This window comes from Schistocerca piceifrons, chromosome 1 (genome assembly GCF_021461385.2).
Source record: "Schistocerca piceifrons isolate TAMUIC-IGC-003096 chromosome 1, iqSchPice1.1, whole genome shotgun sequence".
Lineage (NCBI taxonomy): Eukaryota > Metazoa > Arthropoda > Insecta > Orthoptera > Acrididae > Schistocerca > Schistocerca piceifrons.
In genome coordinates, this window is record NC_060138.1 from 796402666 (window position 1) to 796422012 (window position 19347).

The window sequence follows — 19347 nt, forward strand, 5'->3', positions numbered from 1 at the left end:
GGGGTGGCGTGCAGCCTTTGTTGGCTGTTAATGATGTAAACACGTAACACCCCACAATCCAATTGTAATTTGTCGAGTTGCTAGTTTCTCAAACACAGTTGTTCACAAGAACAACTTGCTTGAATTTTGCTCATTTAATATCCTGATACAAGAAGGAGGAAGGATGGTTGATGTTTTACATCCCATATGTGGCTAAAGATTGTGAGAGAAGGAGCTTTGCTTTGATTTGTTTCTGCTGAAGGAGAAGGAGTCAACCATCCTGGCACCTGCATAGAGTGACCTGGTTGACCACAGAAGACAGATAATTGGATGGCTGTTCCAAGAATTGAACCTGAGTCTGTAGAATGTGAGTTGAGGGTGTTAGCCAGCACACCTCTTTGCTCAATTCCTGTGGAGATATTGCTGAATTACTATTTCCTGAGACACTTGATGGCCTTTTTGACATGTTCTCTATGTGAACAAAACTTTTCAACTTTACTTGTTTTGAAGAATAAGTATAGGAATAGACTGAATGTAGATAGTGATTTGATGCTAAAATTAACCAGTTTTAATCCAAATATTGATCTTCTCATGGATGACAAACAATGTCAAAAATCCCTTTGAGTTCTTTTTAACATTTACCACATGATCTTTAGTTTTCATCTAGTTGTGACAGCTAAGTGAATATAATAAAAATATTTTCTTTATAAAAAAATATAGATATTTTTCAATCCTTCTTGTACAGTATGTTTTACTAATTGGACCTACTGACACACACACACACACACACACACACACACACACACACACACACACACACACACTCTTTGTTTTTTATAAAGATGTGGTACCCTGTATTATTTTTATTTGGTAATTCATTTCCTCTCCTAAAGTGGCAATAATGCTGCTTGATGTCGCCCTGATGGCTAAAAAACATTTGCTTGAAACATTTTGCACAGCTAAAAAGGTTGGCAACTGCTGCTCTCCACCACTGAGTGAACATCTCTATAATGAGGCACAGTATGCTGTGAGCCTCTTCCAGCATATGCCCGAGGGAACAACTGGTTGAGTGAGTCCAGCTGCCGAAAATGTATGTCTTTTAAACATAATAGAAATGACACATTTCAGCACAGTACCAGAACCATTCTGTGCCATAAACTTTTGTGTTCTGCTCACCAAACCATGGAGATACTTTCAATGCAAGAGTGATGCGAAACGTCAACTCCAGTGACCACTTTCAGTTCCAACTGGTTTTCTCTTAAAGAGCAGTACCCAAAAGCAGACTGCCAAAGTGTATCATTTCAAGGAAATCTGCACCCTATACAGCCAGAAGGCTGTATTTCAGTAGCGGGACAGTGTACAAGATTGAAAGGAACGAATAACATCTTTAATCTACAGAGGTTTTGAGGTATCCATGCCAAAATCTGCAAAATATATTTGAAGAAATCTGGGTGCTTAGTCTAATGAGATGTGTTACTCTCCAATGAAGAAGAGGCCAGTACCACTGAGAATCTCCAAAAAAAATCCAACCACAGAAAACCATGTGGCCTTTTGGACTGCAATGTCTAAAGCAGAAAGAAGAAACACAGAGAATAAAAACAGATTATGACACCAGCTTCTTACTGTCATTAACTGCTCCACCAGATCTTTAGTATTATGTGAGTCAGCAAGAGGATTGCAAATGAATGTAGGACTGTTCAGCTGATATAAATATTGAACAATGGATGGTTCACAAAGGCACCACTACAGGCAGCCAAGATTATGCCACAGTTCATTTGTAGTATCATATTTCCAGAGAGCTAAGGCTTCAGTCTCATCGGTATCAAAAGGAGTGTTTAATTATGACTTTGCAACCAGTGAAATATACAACTGATTTTATTCAGTCCCAGTCACATTATGGCTGCACCATTTGTAGATCAGTGTAAGCTTCATACCTTAAAATGCTCAATGTGTTACATGATGAGGCATCAGATTAGGAACTGGAACAATTTGGACCAGCCTGTATTCTGGGGCTTGGTAAAGAAAGAATTAAGGTTTAACATTCCATTGATTACTGTGTTATTGGAGGTTGGTCACAAAATCAGAAAGAACAAAAATGGGGGAAGGAAACCAAAGGAACTCAGAAATTTAGCTAAACTGATTTAGGGAAACCTAAATCAAGATGTCTGGAGAAGTATGGAAGTTCAATTCTGCAAGAACAGTGCCACATCTTTAGCTAGATAACTGGTAACATATGCCCATAATACCTTAAATTTCTGAGAACATCCACAGTCATCCATACACATGTTTGAGTCCTACCAAATTAGTGTATGACTGAAAATAGGCTGGCAGATACAAATTTACAGACATGAGATTGGAACAAATATCACCACTGGTTGTTGTTAAGGCCCATGTTGATTTAAGAGCTCATGGAATACAGAGTTCAAAGATCAAATTTTATCACATCTAAAGCAGTTGCTACAAATTTGAGGTAATGGGTAATGTAGACTGGTGATTCTTTACAATTTACTCATGACAATGAATAAATTGTGTTTGGTGCTGAACCTCATGCAGTCTTGAGAGGGATGGAGAAAAAATGATCTGATCACATGCCAAAATTACTTATATGTCTAGACCCCCTAAGTGCTTCACAGACTGTTCAACTACTGTATTCAGCAAGTGGGCAGCTGTGTGTACAGAAAAAAACGCTAGGTGCTTGGTTTCTTCTTCTGGATTGTTTTCTTTCCTTCTTCTTCTTGCTCTACTGGGTAATATGTTTTATTTGTGTCTCTGAGTAGCTGTTCTTATGAGAGGTTTGTGCAGATTCTATAACTCGGTAGGCAGATTTTCCTTGTCGCATATAACTCTTGCTCTGTGTACCAGTGTGGTAAGAATCTGGTTTAAATTGTGAATCATACTGTGCTTTCCCCTTATATCTGATAGTTTCAGTTTTGAAGAGTTTTTATGTGTGTCAATGGGAATCTCATAGGCAGAAGGAAACTGTCAATAAGGCGCAATTCATAAACCAACACATGACTTTGGCAAACTTCTCTCCAGGTAAAGAGATGTGATGAAATTGGTCACAGCAGACTTCGAATTGGACACTATTCACTATTCACTATACTCATTGATGCATGACTTCCAGTGAAAGGAATCGCTAACATGAGGTGCTTATTCATTGTATTTTATTTTATGACAGGAGTGTGTCCCTATAATTAAGTGTGGGTATAGTCTCTATTTTATGTAAAGACCGGATGTGAGTAATATGAGGTCTAAAATGTTGTGGCATTTCATGTATGTCCCTAAATTGTTGAAGTGTAAATTTTAATGTATTTTAACATGTATTGGTAATTAATATTGAACAGTAAAATAAGAGTGTTTAAAATTGTTTACTGTAAACCATGTGATAGTGCAAGTTACAAGTGTAGCTCACAGTAAAGATAATCTGGAAACCTGTAAATTGACAAACTATAAAAGAGTAACAGCATTACTGCATAGTACATAAAAACTGTGTTTACTCAAGGAGGAACCTATCCATATATAAATTTATCCTGGGTTTGTGGCAGTGAGAGAATTGCCGTTTCTCCAACACACAACTGCCTCTGACACAGGTGCTTGTGAGTGTATACCACATACATTTTCACATCTGTTGCATATTCTGTACATTAACATTTATTTCGTATGATTTTCATATGTTATTCCAAAAGAAAAAATATGTTCTCAGTTTTGCATAACAGTAATGCGCAGAACATTATGTGTGGCCAACCTCAACAGGACATGCAACTCTGCATGTATTATGTCTTGGAAAATGGTAGGGCTTCAGATTTCATAAATAGGAAGATAATTCTCCACGTAACCAGATTTATACTAGCTAGTAAATGGGTTTGTTCATCACTATATGAAATGATTTGTGGGTTGGTGATTTCTTGGAATGTATGGTTATCTGTATAGATTTTGGTGAAGAGACTTTCATCCTTTGAGATAGTGTCTATGCTGTAAGAGTTGCAGTATAGTGTAGAAAAGTATGAGTATACTTAATTTCTGTTGACTTTTAGGAAAATTATAACATCCCAATATTTGCTGTGTCATATAGGTAAACAATTGTAGTGTCTTTTACTGACATTTACTGTCATAAACGTATTTTTTTCAGAGTGATATTAAGATGTTAGCAGAGGCCCTAACTCATGATACAATCTTGCAACCTGAAGAAGTGAAGAAACCTGCAACAGTTTATTCTGCAGAAAGAAAAAGGTATCATTCTTGAATATATATTCTTTTGTAGCCACTTCAGTCATAGAAGCAAAAAAATAAATATTTAAGTATCAGTTTCTTAGTTTTTAGTTCTTTGCTTATTTTTTGAAAAAATTGTGGTTTGAAAAATTATTCTAAGATATTTGCTGATGCTGTGAAAGTCAGATTTTGTGTATGTGTGTCTCACATAGACACCTGTGTGTATAGTCCCAAGTGTCCCCATGTCAAGGGAGAGATTGATGTCATTAAGAACTAATTGAAATGATGAAGAATTGACACACCTGAAAGAAAAAATTAACACTCCTGTCCTGTGGATTTATGTAGTGAGAACCTTATTGACCAATATCTCAATTACTAGTCAGTGTATGTCTCGTGTGTGAAATGGTGGACTTTTAATATGTAGTGTTCATGCAGAAAGTTATGAGGGAATTAGAAAATGTTTATAACAATTTGCCTGTGTAGCACTGAAAGCACCAGGATTTTAATATGCCAAAGGAAAAGCTAGAAAAGGACTGAATTTAGTCAGCATAAGAGCTGTAATGATACAAAGAAATAACAAAATGTATGGAGCAATATATAAATACAATTCCACAATCACTATTTTTACAAATCATAGTAGGCAGTGTACATGATATTACATCAAACAAACTTTGAGGGATGAAACTCTAAATAACTTCTGCATTTATCCAAAATTCAGCAGTGCTGACTATTTTATAAGGATGAAAAGGGACCATCACTCCAAGTGTTAATGGACAATGCACTTTTGGGAGATGCCCGTCCCTTGTACAGTACTTCCATCACATGTTCTCAGCTATTATTTTAGATTGATATGAAGTCAAATTAATTAGAAAAGTCTTTTTCTCATCACTTTGCATATGACTGCCCTTATTGATTAAACCATTCCATTTGGTGATAGTGGCAGAACTGTAGCTGTGTTCCCATGTTTCAAAGGAAGAGTGCAGTTTAATGTCCCATCGATGATAAGGCAACTAGAGGTGGACCATAAGAAAGGGGGCATGAAATCAGCAGAAACTTTCTCAAAGGAATCATTCTATCATTGCCTTAAGTGATTTAGGAAATTCAAGAAAAGCCTAAATGAAGATGGCTTCCAAACTGCAAGTGCAGTGTCTTAACCACTGAGCCTCTGTATTCAGGCCTCTGTTATGCTACCACTGAACTGAAGCGTTATGGGTTATCAATGTCTGTCATGTCTGTCAGCCTCAGCTGACGTCAAATTTCATAATCCTCTTCAAGGTTTAGGACTGACCTTCTCATGTGTACAATTCCTCCCTCACACCCATTTCCATGTGCATGTGTTTGCACACTTGTATGGCACTGGTATATGTTGTAATAATGTCATGGCTTGTAATTTTTTCGGTTAAACAAAACAACTGCAGAAAGCCTGACCATTTGTCTTTCTGGGCACTGGTGTGCCTTTTTGCCAATAATACAGTAATCTCTCATATATTATCTGTTATTGACAAATAACGATACTGAATGTTCAGAATTTCTCTACATACCTATGCTAACATTTCTACGCAGTGTTTGTCAGCGTATGTGCACTTTACCACTCTGTAATTAAAACCATTTGCAGGTCATTTATTGACCCTTTAAATTTTATATAATTTATGCCCCCCTATCCTAGGGCTGTCATTTTCAAAATAATTGTATATGGCTCCATTTATTTAATAAGAGAATGCTGTGGTGTAGCATTAAGATATGTGATAATTATTCAAGAAGCACCATATTCAGATCTTGATCCTGGAACTTAATTTAAGTTTTCTGGTGTGATTCCATTGAAAAGTGCTGATGGTTTCTGATGCTACATTACTGAACTGGACTAATATGTATATGAATTTAGACTTTCCTCGTGTACACTACTGAAGAAATGCTCACAGGTTTACACTGGGCTGAAAACCTGAGAGCTTTTCATATGGATTATTACTTTATCTGTAAAAATACCTGTTCTTTCAACATTAAGCCAGAACATCACTTTCAGTTCACATAAATTTCTATAAATGTTTTAACTGTCTTCATCAAATGTTATGAGCTATAGTATTGGTGCATTCTTTGTTGAGACCCAGATGAGATTGTATTATACTAATAATTCAGCTAGGTACCTGAAAGAGTGTCTGTTGACTTTTGCACCAGGAATGTCTTGAAGGATGGTAAACAGTACTAATAAACAAACTTCATGTTGTAACAGAGCATCTCAGAAGAAAGATAAAAAATAGTATGAATAAGGAAACATGACTATATTTCACCATTCAGTATTCATTTTGCAGAGCAAACAGGAAGCTACAGCAAGAATTACAATTGAAAGAAATCCGAGAAGAAGAGCTCCAGAAAAAAATTAGATCACTTGAGAAGGAACTGCAGGACATCAGACAAGAACAACAGAAGGAACAAGCAGAAGTGGAAGAACGCAAGATGAAGGTTGGTTGCTGCTCATTAATAAAATATTTTTAATTTCTTGAACAGACCTGAAGGTTATTAGTGGTTCAGTAAAAAGCACAAATGCTATTTCTTTCATTAATGTTGTATTCCTGTTTATGAATATCAGTCAGTTGAGACAATTCTAATTGTGGAATGTGCCTTTAAATTTCTTTTATAAGTAAAATTATTAGTATTGTCATACAGTAGAACCTCTTTTACCCAACCTTTGATTAACCAGCTCCTCAGATTATCAGACAGTGTGTCTGAACATGAGTCTGTGCTCTTTGCCAAACTGTGTGCCAATGTTATCAATCAATTTTACTCCTGCCACAGGAGTCATGCTCCTCATGCATGCTCAGTTGACAGACTGCTGCACTGTTTGCTTTACTGTATTCTTTAATCTGCTGTTTTATCTGTGCATATTTTCACCTTATCCTTTATAATTTTAATGTAGCAGTGTAATTTTGTACAGTTTATTAACTTGTGATTAAGAAGTAGTGTGATGCTGTTGCAAAGTAAAGGTCTAACATATTGAAACAAAAAACATTTTACACTTTTTAAATAGATTTTTAGTGTCTGAATTTTTTGTTTTCCTTTTTTGTGTTAGAAATATAACTTTTTTACTTGATTTTGATTTAGTATGCCATTTTGAGCTCTGTAAAGGGCTTGTTTTATTCTACTCTGATTATCCATACTTTTTAGTGTATGATCACACCCTGGTCCCAGAAGAGATGGTTAATCAGGGTTCTACTTTATGTTTGATGCTATCTTAATTTACTTTACTCGTGTTCAGTATTATTATTTGTTTAATGCTGTTAATCTGAATTTTCCAGTTTTCCTGTGTCTTAGATTCAGTATATGATTTCAGTTTATATGTATATTACTTGATGTTTTGTATTTAGTGCTAAACAATAATAGTATTTGCTTTACTTAGTGTTATAATTTTTACACTGTCCCGTCACATTAAAGTGAATACCTGTCAAAAGTCTGAATAACCACCTTTCCCAGTGTTGACTGCTAGGAGATGTGGAGGAAGAGAGTCAGTGAAGATCTGAAAGATACTGGCAGGGATGTGGAACCATGCCAACTCCAGCAGACAGCTGCCCAGGGACAGATGCATACTTGTGTTAATCTGTCGTGCTTTCCAGAATGACGAGATCGCACAGGGAATGCCACGAAAGCATTCCATACTACTCCCTTCTCCGGTCTGGACCCCTCCAATAGTTGTTGCAGGGTGTTTGCTTTATGTCTGATGGAGCATAAAATGTGATTCATCTGAAAAGGCCAACTGTCACCACTCAGTGGATGTCCAGTTACACCATTGGTCTGCAAATTCCAGCCATTGTCGCTGATCAACAGCAGCCAACAGCGGTGCAGAAACCAAGTGCCTGCTGTGGAGGCCCATATGCAGCAATGTACACAGAATGGTCATTGAAGAGACACCGTTGGTAGCCCCTTGATTCATCTGAATGGTCAGCTGTTCAATAATTGCACATCTGTTCACCTGTACTCATCTTGGCAGCCATCATTCACCCGCATCATCTGTGGCCTGTGGTGCACCACAGTTGCATTGGCACTGGTTTTGGATAGTGCCATTTTGCCATGCACAGTATACTTTTACTGTGGTGGCATGTGAACAGTTTACAAATTTGACCATTTTGGAAATGCTTTCACCCTCAACCCAAAAGCCAGTGATCATGCCCTTTTGGATGTCAGATAAATCACTCCATTTCCACATTATGAAATGATTGCACTGTTTTCCATATCCCCGTGATACACCAAGCAAGGTTGCGCAGTGGTTGGCATACTGGACTCGCATTCAGGAGGACGGCGGTTCCATCCCACTTCCAGCCATCCTGATTTAGGTTTTCCGTGATTTCCCTGAATCGCTTCAGGCAAATGCCGGGATGGTACCTTTGAAAGGGCATGGCTAACTTTCTTCCCCATCCGCCCATCAATGAGACCAATGACCTCACTGTTTGGACTCTTCCCCAAACAACCCAACTCAACCAACCCTGTGATACATTTTAAGTACCCTCCATTTCTAGTGTTGCTACTGACCCTCTACAAGTGGTTATTGCACATTGGCATCAAACATATGTGCTGATCACATTAATGTCACTGTACTGTCTATTTCTTTGGGGCCAGATTTTTATTTTTGCAGCACTTCCATCATGAATGGAAGAATTTATTTGAATCATATTACAAAACATATTTTCACAATGTTGACTACTCTGAAATTAAGTTCGTCATTTACTATTCATTTGATTCTACTCAGTTGTGAGAGCTAACATGGGGAAATGAAGAAGGGAGAAGGAATATTGTGAACTAAACACACAAAATGTGCATCAAAGAAGGGAAGAAAGTGCAGCAGGAAAGTAAGCCACTATAAAACTTCTTTGCACGAGAAATAATTTGTGATACACGGTAAACAATCTTATTACCACATTTACTCGAATCTAAGCTGCACTTTTTTCCTGCGGCTTATAATCGAGTGCAAAGCAAGCGGAAATTCTGAAAAAAGTTGGTGGGTGCCGCCACAACTTACTTCTGCTGTCAAATATATGTAGCGCTACACAGGCATGCTTTGGAGGCACAAAGATAAATACTGCCGCCAAAACCTCTGCGTCAGTAAATAAATTAAAAAAAAAAGTGGAAGGCGAGGCATTTTCTCCACCCCGAGTTTCGACCACTGCATTTTCATACATTATCAAACGAAGTAAATACAAATTCCGTAGTGTTCATCTTCGAATGTAGCAGCATTTCAATGTACCACGAAAATCCAACTGGCAAGACTGTTTGTGATGTTTGTCAATATAGCCAACTCTACGTTCTGAAACTTCCTGGCAGATTAAAACTGTGTGCCGGACCAAGACTCGAACTCGGGACCTTTGCCTTTCGCGGGCAAGTGCTCCACCAACTGAGCTACCCAAGCATGACTCACGCCCTGTCCTCACAGCTTTACTTCTGCCAGTACCTCGTCTCCTACCTTCCAAACTTCATATCAGCACACACTCCGCTGCAGAGTGAAAATCTCATTCTGGTCTATGTTCTGAATTTTTTCCTATCTGTAAGAAGAGATGGTTGCTAATAGGAACTTTTATAAATTGTGAATCACGTGCAGTATTCTCGTCACCATAAGAATAGTATGCATATAAACATTTTGCCATGTATTGTTTCATGTTTGCTGCTATCTCATTTAAATCCTGTCTGCCTAATAAACTACGAAACTAAAGTGAGACAACAGCAAACGCGGAAGAATATACATATCATGTATGTTTATATTCGTATTATTCTTATGCTTAATAGTGATACAGTCAGAAATGAAGCACGGCAATTGACTAGATTTTTAAATCTAAGACGACTCTTAATTTCTGTGTAGAATGTAATGTACTAAAGAGACACCTACAAAGATTTTCCAACGGAGAAAAATTTTCACTAAACTCTCGTTCAGAACATCTTCTATCATACACAGTCTATTATTTGGTTCCTGTTGATCATTATCAAAGAAAGCAGCAGTGTAAGTAACAACAAATAGCAGTCTCTTACAATTGTTTCACTAATGAGATGATTCCTCTTTTTTTTTTTTTTAAAAAAAAAGGAAGGGGTGGGGGGCGGTAGCGCGGCGCGCACAAAAGCAAGCCATGCCGCGAGCGGCAACAGGCCATAAACACGCACTATCAGAATGCGACAAACAATGCATGACACAGCACAGTAATGCATTTTCAGCTTAGAGTGACGTAAACACCTATAACAAAGAAAACTGCGCTTATCAGATCAAAGAAAAATAAGCAATCAATTCAAACCAGATGAAGTACGTAGAAAAGGAAGGGTACCTGTATAAATACGGACGGAGCGCCTTGACGCATAGCGATGGCTACCTGGTAAACCTTAACTGCTAAGCTTATGACTCGAACCAAACTATTGTAGCTGTATCGTCATTAATTCGACCTAAATTGTGTCTCATATTACAATGGACCAACTTTGTTTCGATTTGGAGAGGGGGCCTATAATTTTTCTCTCCCCTTGAATTTTGAGTCTCAAATTTCAGGTGCGGCTTAGATTCGGGAATTTTTTTCCCCTTGATTTCGAGTCTCATTTTTCAGGTGTGGCTTGGATTCAAGTAAATATGGTAGGTCCTGGCAAAACATCAACCTGGTGTCATAACTGGCAGAAAGCTCTAAATGCAGAGAAATATAAAGTTTTGTTCTTTGTGTTTATCCTGAGAAGAGCAGTTTGAAAGTTCACAGAATTGTTTGAGTGGTAATAGAATGTAACATAAACAATAAAATTTGACATTGTCACTATGGCCAATGATAGCAGTGTAGGAATTATTGAAAAAAATCGGGATGTTCCAGTCTTTGATCACAAATTACAATAAATAATGACATTTTCCAGTTGATAAAGGTTGTCACTAAAATGTTATGCCAGTGTATGTAGCAAGTTGACATTGCCAGTTCAGCACAATTTTCAGCATACTTTTACTTTATCCAATTTGAGTACAGTGATCCAGAGTTGGCCATTAACAATTGGAACTGCTCATTGCTTCTTGTGACACCAAACAAGATGATGAATGGTTAAAGGCACTGGACACACATTCAGAAGGGTGGCAGTTCAAGGTCCAGCCCAACCAGCCAGATTTAAATTTTCTGCAGTTACCTTTTGTTTAAGGCAAATGCTGAGATGGTCCTTTGAAAAGGTCATTACTGAATTTGTTCGCCATAATTCCCCTCTCCAAAGTAGTGCATCATCTCTAGTGATCCGTTATTGGTGAACATTAAATCCAAATCTTCCCGCCTTCTTTCCTTACAGTTTGTGATCAAATACCATGATGAACAACTTTTTTAACAGAAATACTGAAAAATGCTAACTGGTTGACATTTAATGGAAGGTGTAATGTGACTCGTAAACAGTATTATGAAAAGGATAAATTGCTAGCCACCATATAGAGGAGATGTTGAGTTGCATACAGGTACAACAAAAAGATTGCTATAAAACAGAGCTTTCGGCAAAAGACCTTGTTGTAAAGTAGGAAACAACCACAAACATGTGGGAGCACGCGCATGTGCTCACGCATGTACAAGCAACTGTCCATGATGAGAAAAGCAATCTGTGGTTGGTAGGGGAAAGGAGGATGCTGGTGTTGACAGGGGGAAGAGTAGTAGGGTAGGGGTGGGGGAGGGTGTAGTGCTGCTTGTGGGAACATGGAGTTACAAGATAAGGTTGCCAGGTGCAGTAGGAGGTTTGAGAGGGTGTGGGGGGAAGGGGAGTGGAAAAGGAGAGAAATAGAGGAGGAGTAAAAGACGTGGTGGGTGTGTTGGTGGATTAGAAGGCTGTATAGTGCTGGATTGGATGTAGTGAAGGGGATAGATGGCCAAAGGACAGGGACTAGCAGAGGTTATAGGAACATAACAAGGAGCGTCACAGGAACATAACAAATGTAACCCACCCCTAGCCTCAAACTTTGCTTGTCCCTGTCCTTCACCCACCAGTCCCCTTCCTGTGTAGTGCTGCCACTCCAGCACTATACAGCCTTCTCATCCATCAACGTACCCACTAGTCTTTTTCCCCCCTCCCTTATTTTTCTCCTTTTCCAGTCCCCTTCCTCCTCAATCCCCTCCAAACCGTCCAGCTGCACCTAGCAGTCCTACCCTGTCTGCACCATATCCCTGCATGCTCCAACAAGCAGCACTACATGCTACCCACCCGCACCCTCCTCTACCCATGGATTGCTTCTACCATTGTGTGCAGTTGCTCTTAGTGTGGCCTAAATGGCCAGGTACATTGGTCATGTGTGTATGTGTTCTGCTTGTGTGAATACACGTATGTTTCCTACTTTAAAAGAAGGCCTTATGGCCAAAAGCTCAGATGTATAGCAGTCTTTTTGTTGTGCCTGTACTTCAGCATCTCCTCAATATGTTGAGTAGCATTCTGTCCTTTACGGAATATTGTCATTATTCCAATCAGGATTTCCCACTGTTTTATTTTACCTCTCATAAACATCTACATACAAAATTAGCTTTCAGGATGAAAACTTGTAATGTTGTTAGTTCTCTAAATATAAATTTTATAAAAACTTTCAAGTTGAAATTATACAGATCACATAGGGGCATTTTACCAGTCATTCTTATGAGGCTCCATCTGTGAATAGATTAAGAAGTAGTCTTAATATTGACTGCAGCAAAAAGGATCATCTGCACCTACAGTATAGAGATCCACAGAGTATAATGTAGATTCTGAAGTTGTGTTAAGACTTGGATCTACTGTGGTCACTATTGGTATTGTGGTTTGTTTGAAAATGATGCGTAAACATATCACTTAATATGATTGCATGAACTGATGTAGTTCACTAAAACACATTTGATATGAAAACAAGAGGACATGCCCTGTCTTAAATAAGAATATTGTAATATGTGAACTAGATAAACTAATTATTATGTTCTTATGTAAAATGATTCTATCAGGGTGTGAAAAAGCCAGGTTTGGATAACACCAAAATATTCTGAGGACAAAGCCTTGTTTTTCACTGCCCTGGTCTATAATTAACATGGAGTTAACCATTATTTGTGTTAATTCAACTTATTTGATGTGCTAATAGTGTAGTTAAATAATTAATGTAAGTCATGCTGTTGTAAGAAGCAATGACAGCTGTTAAAGGCCCCTCTTACAGATAAAAGATAGGTGAAATGATGAATGTGCAAGATACTGCATAACTAACAACAGTGTTATATTATTATCGGTAGATGTTTACTATCAGCATACTTTACAAGTATAATGTAAACTGAAAAGAGGTAACTATTTTCATGAAATTATTTTTCTTTCAGGCAGTGCGATGGGATGAAAGGAAAAAATGGCAAATTCAGTTAGAAAAAATACGCAAGAAATTACAAGAAATGAAAGAAGCCAATGAAAAACTGGAAAAAAGCAACACCGGCTTAAGATTCACGGTTACTAGACTGGAACGGGAGAAAAATCTGCTTCTCATTAAACTGTCCACATTAAAGGTAATTTAGCTTGGCATGATTTTTGGAAGTTGTACTTCTGCATTTGCTGTCTGCTGTAACCAGTTAAGGCAGTCAATTCTAATCCAGTCTTCAACTGAATCCACATCTGTGAAGATTCTTCTGTTGATGGCATCTTGTGATGCATTGTATGATTGAAAGGATCCACAGAAGACAGAAGTACTAATTAAAGTATACAGTCTTATAATGAGAAAGTTTGCTGGATCAGTAATATGTATTACTAGTGCACCTGGCAATACTTCGCAATTGCTAAATATGTATGGGAATTATCTCTACCCATCTCCTCCTGCCTCATCTCTTTCTGCATATCCTCCTCTATATCCATGTCCTCCCGCCTTCTCTATCCATCTCCTTCTCCCCACTCTCTCTGACTATATTTATTGTTATTGAAAATGGAACCTTGATTGGGAAAAGGTTTACGAGTCTTGGTGAATCATTGATGTGCTTGTGTATATGACGTGTGATGCAGTCGACAAAGAATTTACCTTAAAAGTTGGGTTAAAACCTCATTCTTGGATAATATTCCCCTCAAATTATGTCATTTGGAAGGAACTGTTGTGATTTATTGTATTCTATAAGAAATGCTTCAATCAAGGTTCTTGGCTTGAAAGCAAGATGTCAGTGCCTTTGGTGGCAGTGTCAATTGTGGTAATTTGATCTTTCCATTCACACAACATAATCCTGATGGTTCATGTCAATACCTTGAAGCATGACAATGTTGCCAAATAATGTTCATTGTCCTGAAGTCGACCAATACATACACAGTGTAATCTACTATTGGATTGTATCTGAAGCCAAACATTCAGTTCGGATTGGTACATTTGGCCATCTGTTGTGCCAATGTTCCAAATTATTTTGTGCATAAGCCCCAACCAAGTGAACTGAACTCGATTTTATCCATTGTCCCAGAGTCAAAATGGACTGAGCTTGAGAAATTCTTATTCAATTTGCCTCCAAACTCTGTCCAATTTGTCAGTCTCATTGATTCGATGGTCATGTTGTTGGCTTGTGTTGCACATATGCCAACCAATATTTTAATGCCTCAGTAGTGGCATTTTTTCTAAAGAAGTAAACAATGAACTGAAATCAGTTGAACATTTGCAGCACACCAAATTATAACAAACTGACATGAGTTCAATCTTGGCAACACACCAAAGATATGATCACCACCAATAATACACTGAAATATTGTATTCTGTTTTGCAGAATATCAATATTCAATGCAGAATTTGTTGTTGTTATGGAAACATGAGACAGCAGAACTGTCAAACTGACCATCACATTTATTTCATTGAGATTTTCATACAAAAATACCATCAAAATCTCTGATATTCCTGTAGATATTGAAAAATTTTCTTTCATACAAACCTTGTCCTGACAATTATGGGCACAACAATCAGCCATATCACTCATGCCATTCTCGAGTGGTGGTCTTTCATACAAATGGCAATTGATTTTTGTTTATATAGATTACATTTGGTTCTGAGCTTGTTGATGGTTAAGACACATAAGAAGTAGAAAGATGCCGTTCGTAATAGAACACTGCATCCATGTGCTGAAGATGAATGAGGAGCACTCATTCTCCACCACTCAATTTCCATGTGCATAGACTCCACACAGCTGGCGGCTTTTGCTATGTCACAACACAGTGCAAGGTGTATTGGCAAGTAATGGAGCAACATCAGGTCTGTGCCCACTGCAACTATGCAGCCTATTCCCATGTGAGTGACATCCATGCAGCCATACATGCTCTGTGTGTATCTGTCTCATTAGGTAACTAGTATTGGTCATTTCAGGCAACTTCCACCAAGCTCTACAAAGTTTGTTTGCTCTCTCCTGCACACCACAGTCACCTGAAGACCACTTGGATCAGCCACACACTTGTGCTCTAATTTTAATGTTTCAAGAATAGATCATTCATCATAATATAGAAGTCATCTTCATAATAGAAAGGAACTGTGAGATATGTTTCCACATTTTGTTGCCTAGGTATGAAAAATAATTGCTCATTTCACATTCTGTTCAGTGATTATGACATCATCAATAAACACTATACTCTTTTTGGTAGTGGTCACTTTTCCATTTTGTGAATTTTTTGGAGCCTTTTTTGAGAATGAGATATATTTGAGTGAAGTTAGTAATAACAACTGGTATGTTGTTTTAGAAGGTGGCTTCTGTTAGTGCCAACAGTCATACTTGGAATTCGATTTCATTTAGTGGTTCCATGATGGCATTGTAAACTCTTAATATATTCCAAAATAGTGATAAGAATGAAAACATTCATTTTTCTGTTTCTATCGTATATTCAGTGGTGTGACCTTAGTCTTCATCATATTCTGAATTTTGCATGTCCAGCTATACTTTCTTACCTTTTAGTTGCTTTTGTCATGTTCCTAGCAATTGCTAAAGTATCATTGCGTTTTATCATTGCCATTTATGCTGAACAATAGAAGCCATCATCAGAAATACATCTGAATAAGTTCCATTCATAGGAGATAAGCTGCAGAGGTTATTTCTCAGATTAATTTTGCAAACTGGCCTTTTTTTTATTTATTTATTTATTTTTTTTATGAAACACCGCTGGTTGGAAATTAATTGTTGATTTTGATTTTAAGTCTTTCATAAGTAAGAAGACTATGTTCAATGGTGCATAAGTAGTTTTATCTATTCTGTTAATGTAACTGTGTTAATATGCATTTACCAAGTGAATATGCTGTCCTGTTATTTTCCATTTCAGGAGGAAAAAGTGAAACTAGCTCTTTCAGCTAGGTAATAAAACATGAGTAATTCAAAACTGTCGGCAAAACACAGTTCAGCTTGCATTCAGCATGTTAGAGGGAAGAAACACATGTATCACATGTCCTTGATATTCTGGAGGTTCCTCTGTATGAAGTACTGTAATGAAGCCTGTTCTATTTTTACAAAATCTCCATACTGTGCTTGCAGTAACATATGTGACTGCACATTACACTTGGAAAACAAATTTTTTAACTATATTTTGCTCATGCCTCTGAAAGCCCAGAGTTTATAACAGCAATGTAACATTCATCACTTACCTTTGTGCAATGGTGTACTGTCTCTTATTCTCAGCAGAGGTATTAATTTAGTAATTTGACTTCTGTTTTTTATGATGTTTTCATGTATTAATAGAGTGGTACTTATCAGAGTGTTTAATTTACTCATTATTCAGATGGCTGTTTCACAGGTGCCTATATTTGCAACAGTAAATATTACATGCATAAACTTGGAAAAGATTGTGAATTGTCTGGTAAACCATGTAATTATTTTGGGACTTGTGCATTCGTGTCCTGTGTGCTGTTAACATATATGTATACTTGTAAACAAGAGTGTACCCTAATTTATTTTTCAGATGATATGTGTGTGTAGTTCTGTCTGTTTCTGTATTTATTTACTAAGAAGATACTTTTGAACACTTCTTTGTCCTTTCAGTACAAGAAAATTAAAGATTTTGTTTTAATTAAACCTATGACTATTGCTGCCTATTTTATTTCTAATAATTTGGTTGTCAGTCAGGTCCCAACATTTAGAAAATTAAAAGGCACACAAACAAATACAATTGAATATGGTTGTAACAATAAATTTAACCTACTTGCAAAAAAGGAGAATGAATTAAAGTGGTAAAACAGGGTTGTGTTGCTAACTTTTAATATAAAAAAGTACAGAATACTGTGTGTCTGCATAAACAATATTTTTTTTAATATAGGAAGACTTGTGCATATTTGTTCATATTTATGTTCTTAGCATTTCCCTTTATTTAAGATTTTGGATTTGATTGATGTTTTATTATTTGCTATCATAATTTAGTTTATACTTTGCAAGAATTGTTGTGTGCCTTAATGTAATCCATTCTCTTTTGAGATTAAAAATGTGTTGAAATGCACCAAAATATTTATGTTGTTTAATGGTCGTGGGATTTGAAGGTAGACGATATGTTCACTTGCAAATACCAAAAATAAATTAATTAAATTGTATGATATTGGCTATAATTATAATGGCACTAAGAATATTCAAAAATGCATTGCTTTAAAATTATCTTCAAGAGTTATTCAGCTTCACATGACTCACAGATTTACATCTAGACCTAAATATGAACTCTGTAAGCCACTATGAAATGTGTGATGGAAGACGTATAATGTGCCAGTATTCCTTTCTTCCCTTCCTATTCCTGTCATGAGTAGTCTGTGTCACCCTATAAAACTAAATTGTTTTTATTGTACTTTTTTGGTCATTAGGAAGATTTGTGTGAGGGGAAATATTCTTGGGAAGAGATGTTCACTGCATCCACAGTATTCACATTATATGCACCTACAGGCATTCTTTGATATACAGTTGATAGGCGATAGGTCATTTCTTTCATATAAGCAGTATAATTCTAGTACACCAGCAAGTCCAGTGGTTCTTATCCCTACTAAGTGATCATAATTAAGTTTTGATTCCACAATAACTTTATTTTTGTATGAACTGTAGCAGAGTCTTCCACAGTGAAACAATTTCAGGAGACATGATTTAGTATCATTTAAACAATTTTTGAGGTATAAAACTCAGAAATCCTTTTACAGTGGTTAAATAGTTAGGGGATCATTCCGGTATTTCACCACACAAAAATCTAGTGCCCCTGTAGTGCAAGTAAAGATAATGAATTGTTTAAGCTGTTTGGTTGGCTTAAGTCTGTGGCTTGAGTAGTCATTGGAAGAACAAAAAAATAGTCAGCCTTAGGATGAAGGAACAGTATGTAAGTTTAATGACCTGGATTTTCTGTTCTCGATAGCTTCCACTCTTCAGTATGTTGCTTCTTGCTATAATCTGGTTTAATGACCAGTTTAGTTAATTGATGAATACAACAGTGTAGAAGTTGTGATCTTTTCACATTTATTAACATAAGTCAAATATCGATGACTAGCTTACAATTAATACCTTTAGCAGCCTTTATACCACAGGTCAGCGCTTACACTGCAAATGTTGCCAGGGGCAACATTTTTACACTGCACTTACCTTGTCATGTTCTGACTCGCAGATAACATGAAGTGAGTTTTCAGTTATTTAGTCACTGTGCACTTTGTATATATGAACATGAAATATACTGTTATATTTTAATTTATAACATGAAAGACAGCAAAATTAGACAACACAAAATTGTAATAAGCAAAACATCAAGTCTGCTTAACTATGACTTGGATGATCAGAAAAAAGGCAAAATTACCCTGTTTTATGGATATTATTTATACTTCCAAAGAGATTCACAGCATCTGCCAAAAATGGAAAAAATGAAATTTTCTGGATTGAATAATTTTCAAACTAATGAGTTCCCCCAGAGACAGGGGGAATTTTTTTAATCAGAAAAAGGGCTACAGAACTATGATACCTGAAATTTGGAAATAGTTGTTACTTAAGAGTCCAATGTTCTGGAACATGCGAACTGAGGTTACTAATAATTTTTAAAACAAGATTTTTTTTCAATTCATAAAATGTGTTCTGAGAAAAGAAGATTGAGGTCTTTCAAATGAGGTACATCACTTCAGCACTAAACACCCATTTGCTCATAAGGAATTTCCACTCAAAGTGTTCTTTACAAATCTTAAACTATGGACATCTTTTTATGAAAATTGTTTCCACGTAAATTAATTAGGCTGTTATCATCAGTAAATGTGAAATTACTTTG

The 19347-nt window shown here is 36.8% G+C and overlaps 1 protein-coding gene across 1 annotated transcript in view; it reads left to right on the plus strand.

Moving 5' to 3' along the window:
- LOC124713594 (centrosomal protein of 290 kDa-like) overlaps positions 1-17396 on the plus strand; it is a 189970-nt gene extending 172574 nt beyond the window's left edge. The window contains exons 29-32 of the mRNA XM_047242958.1: positions 4109-4209; positions 6495-6645; positions 13470-13649; positions 16405-17396. Of these exons, the coding sequence (XP_047098914.1) occupies positions 4109-4209; positions 6495-6645; positions 13470-13649; positions 16405-16440 (468 nt within the window). The 3' untranslated portion in view covers positions 16441-17396. The remainder of the gene's footprint in view (positions 1-4108; positions 4210-6494; positions 6646-13469; positions 13650-16404) is intronic.
- Positions 17397-19347: the final 1951 nt, after the last annotated feature.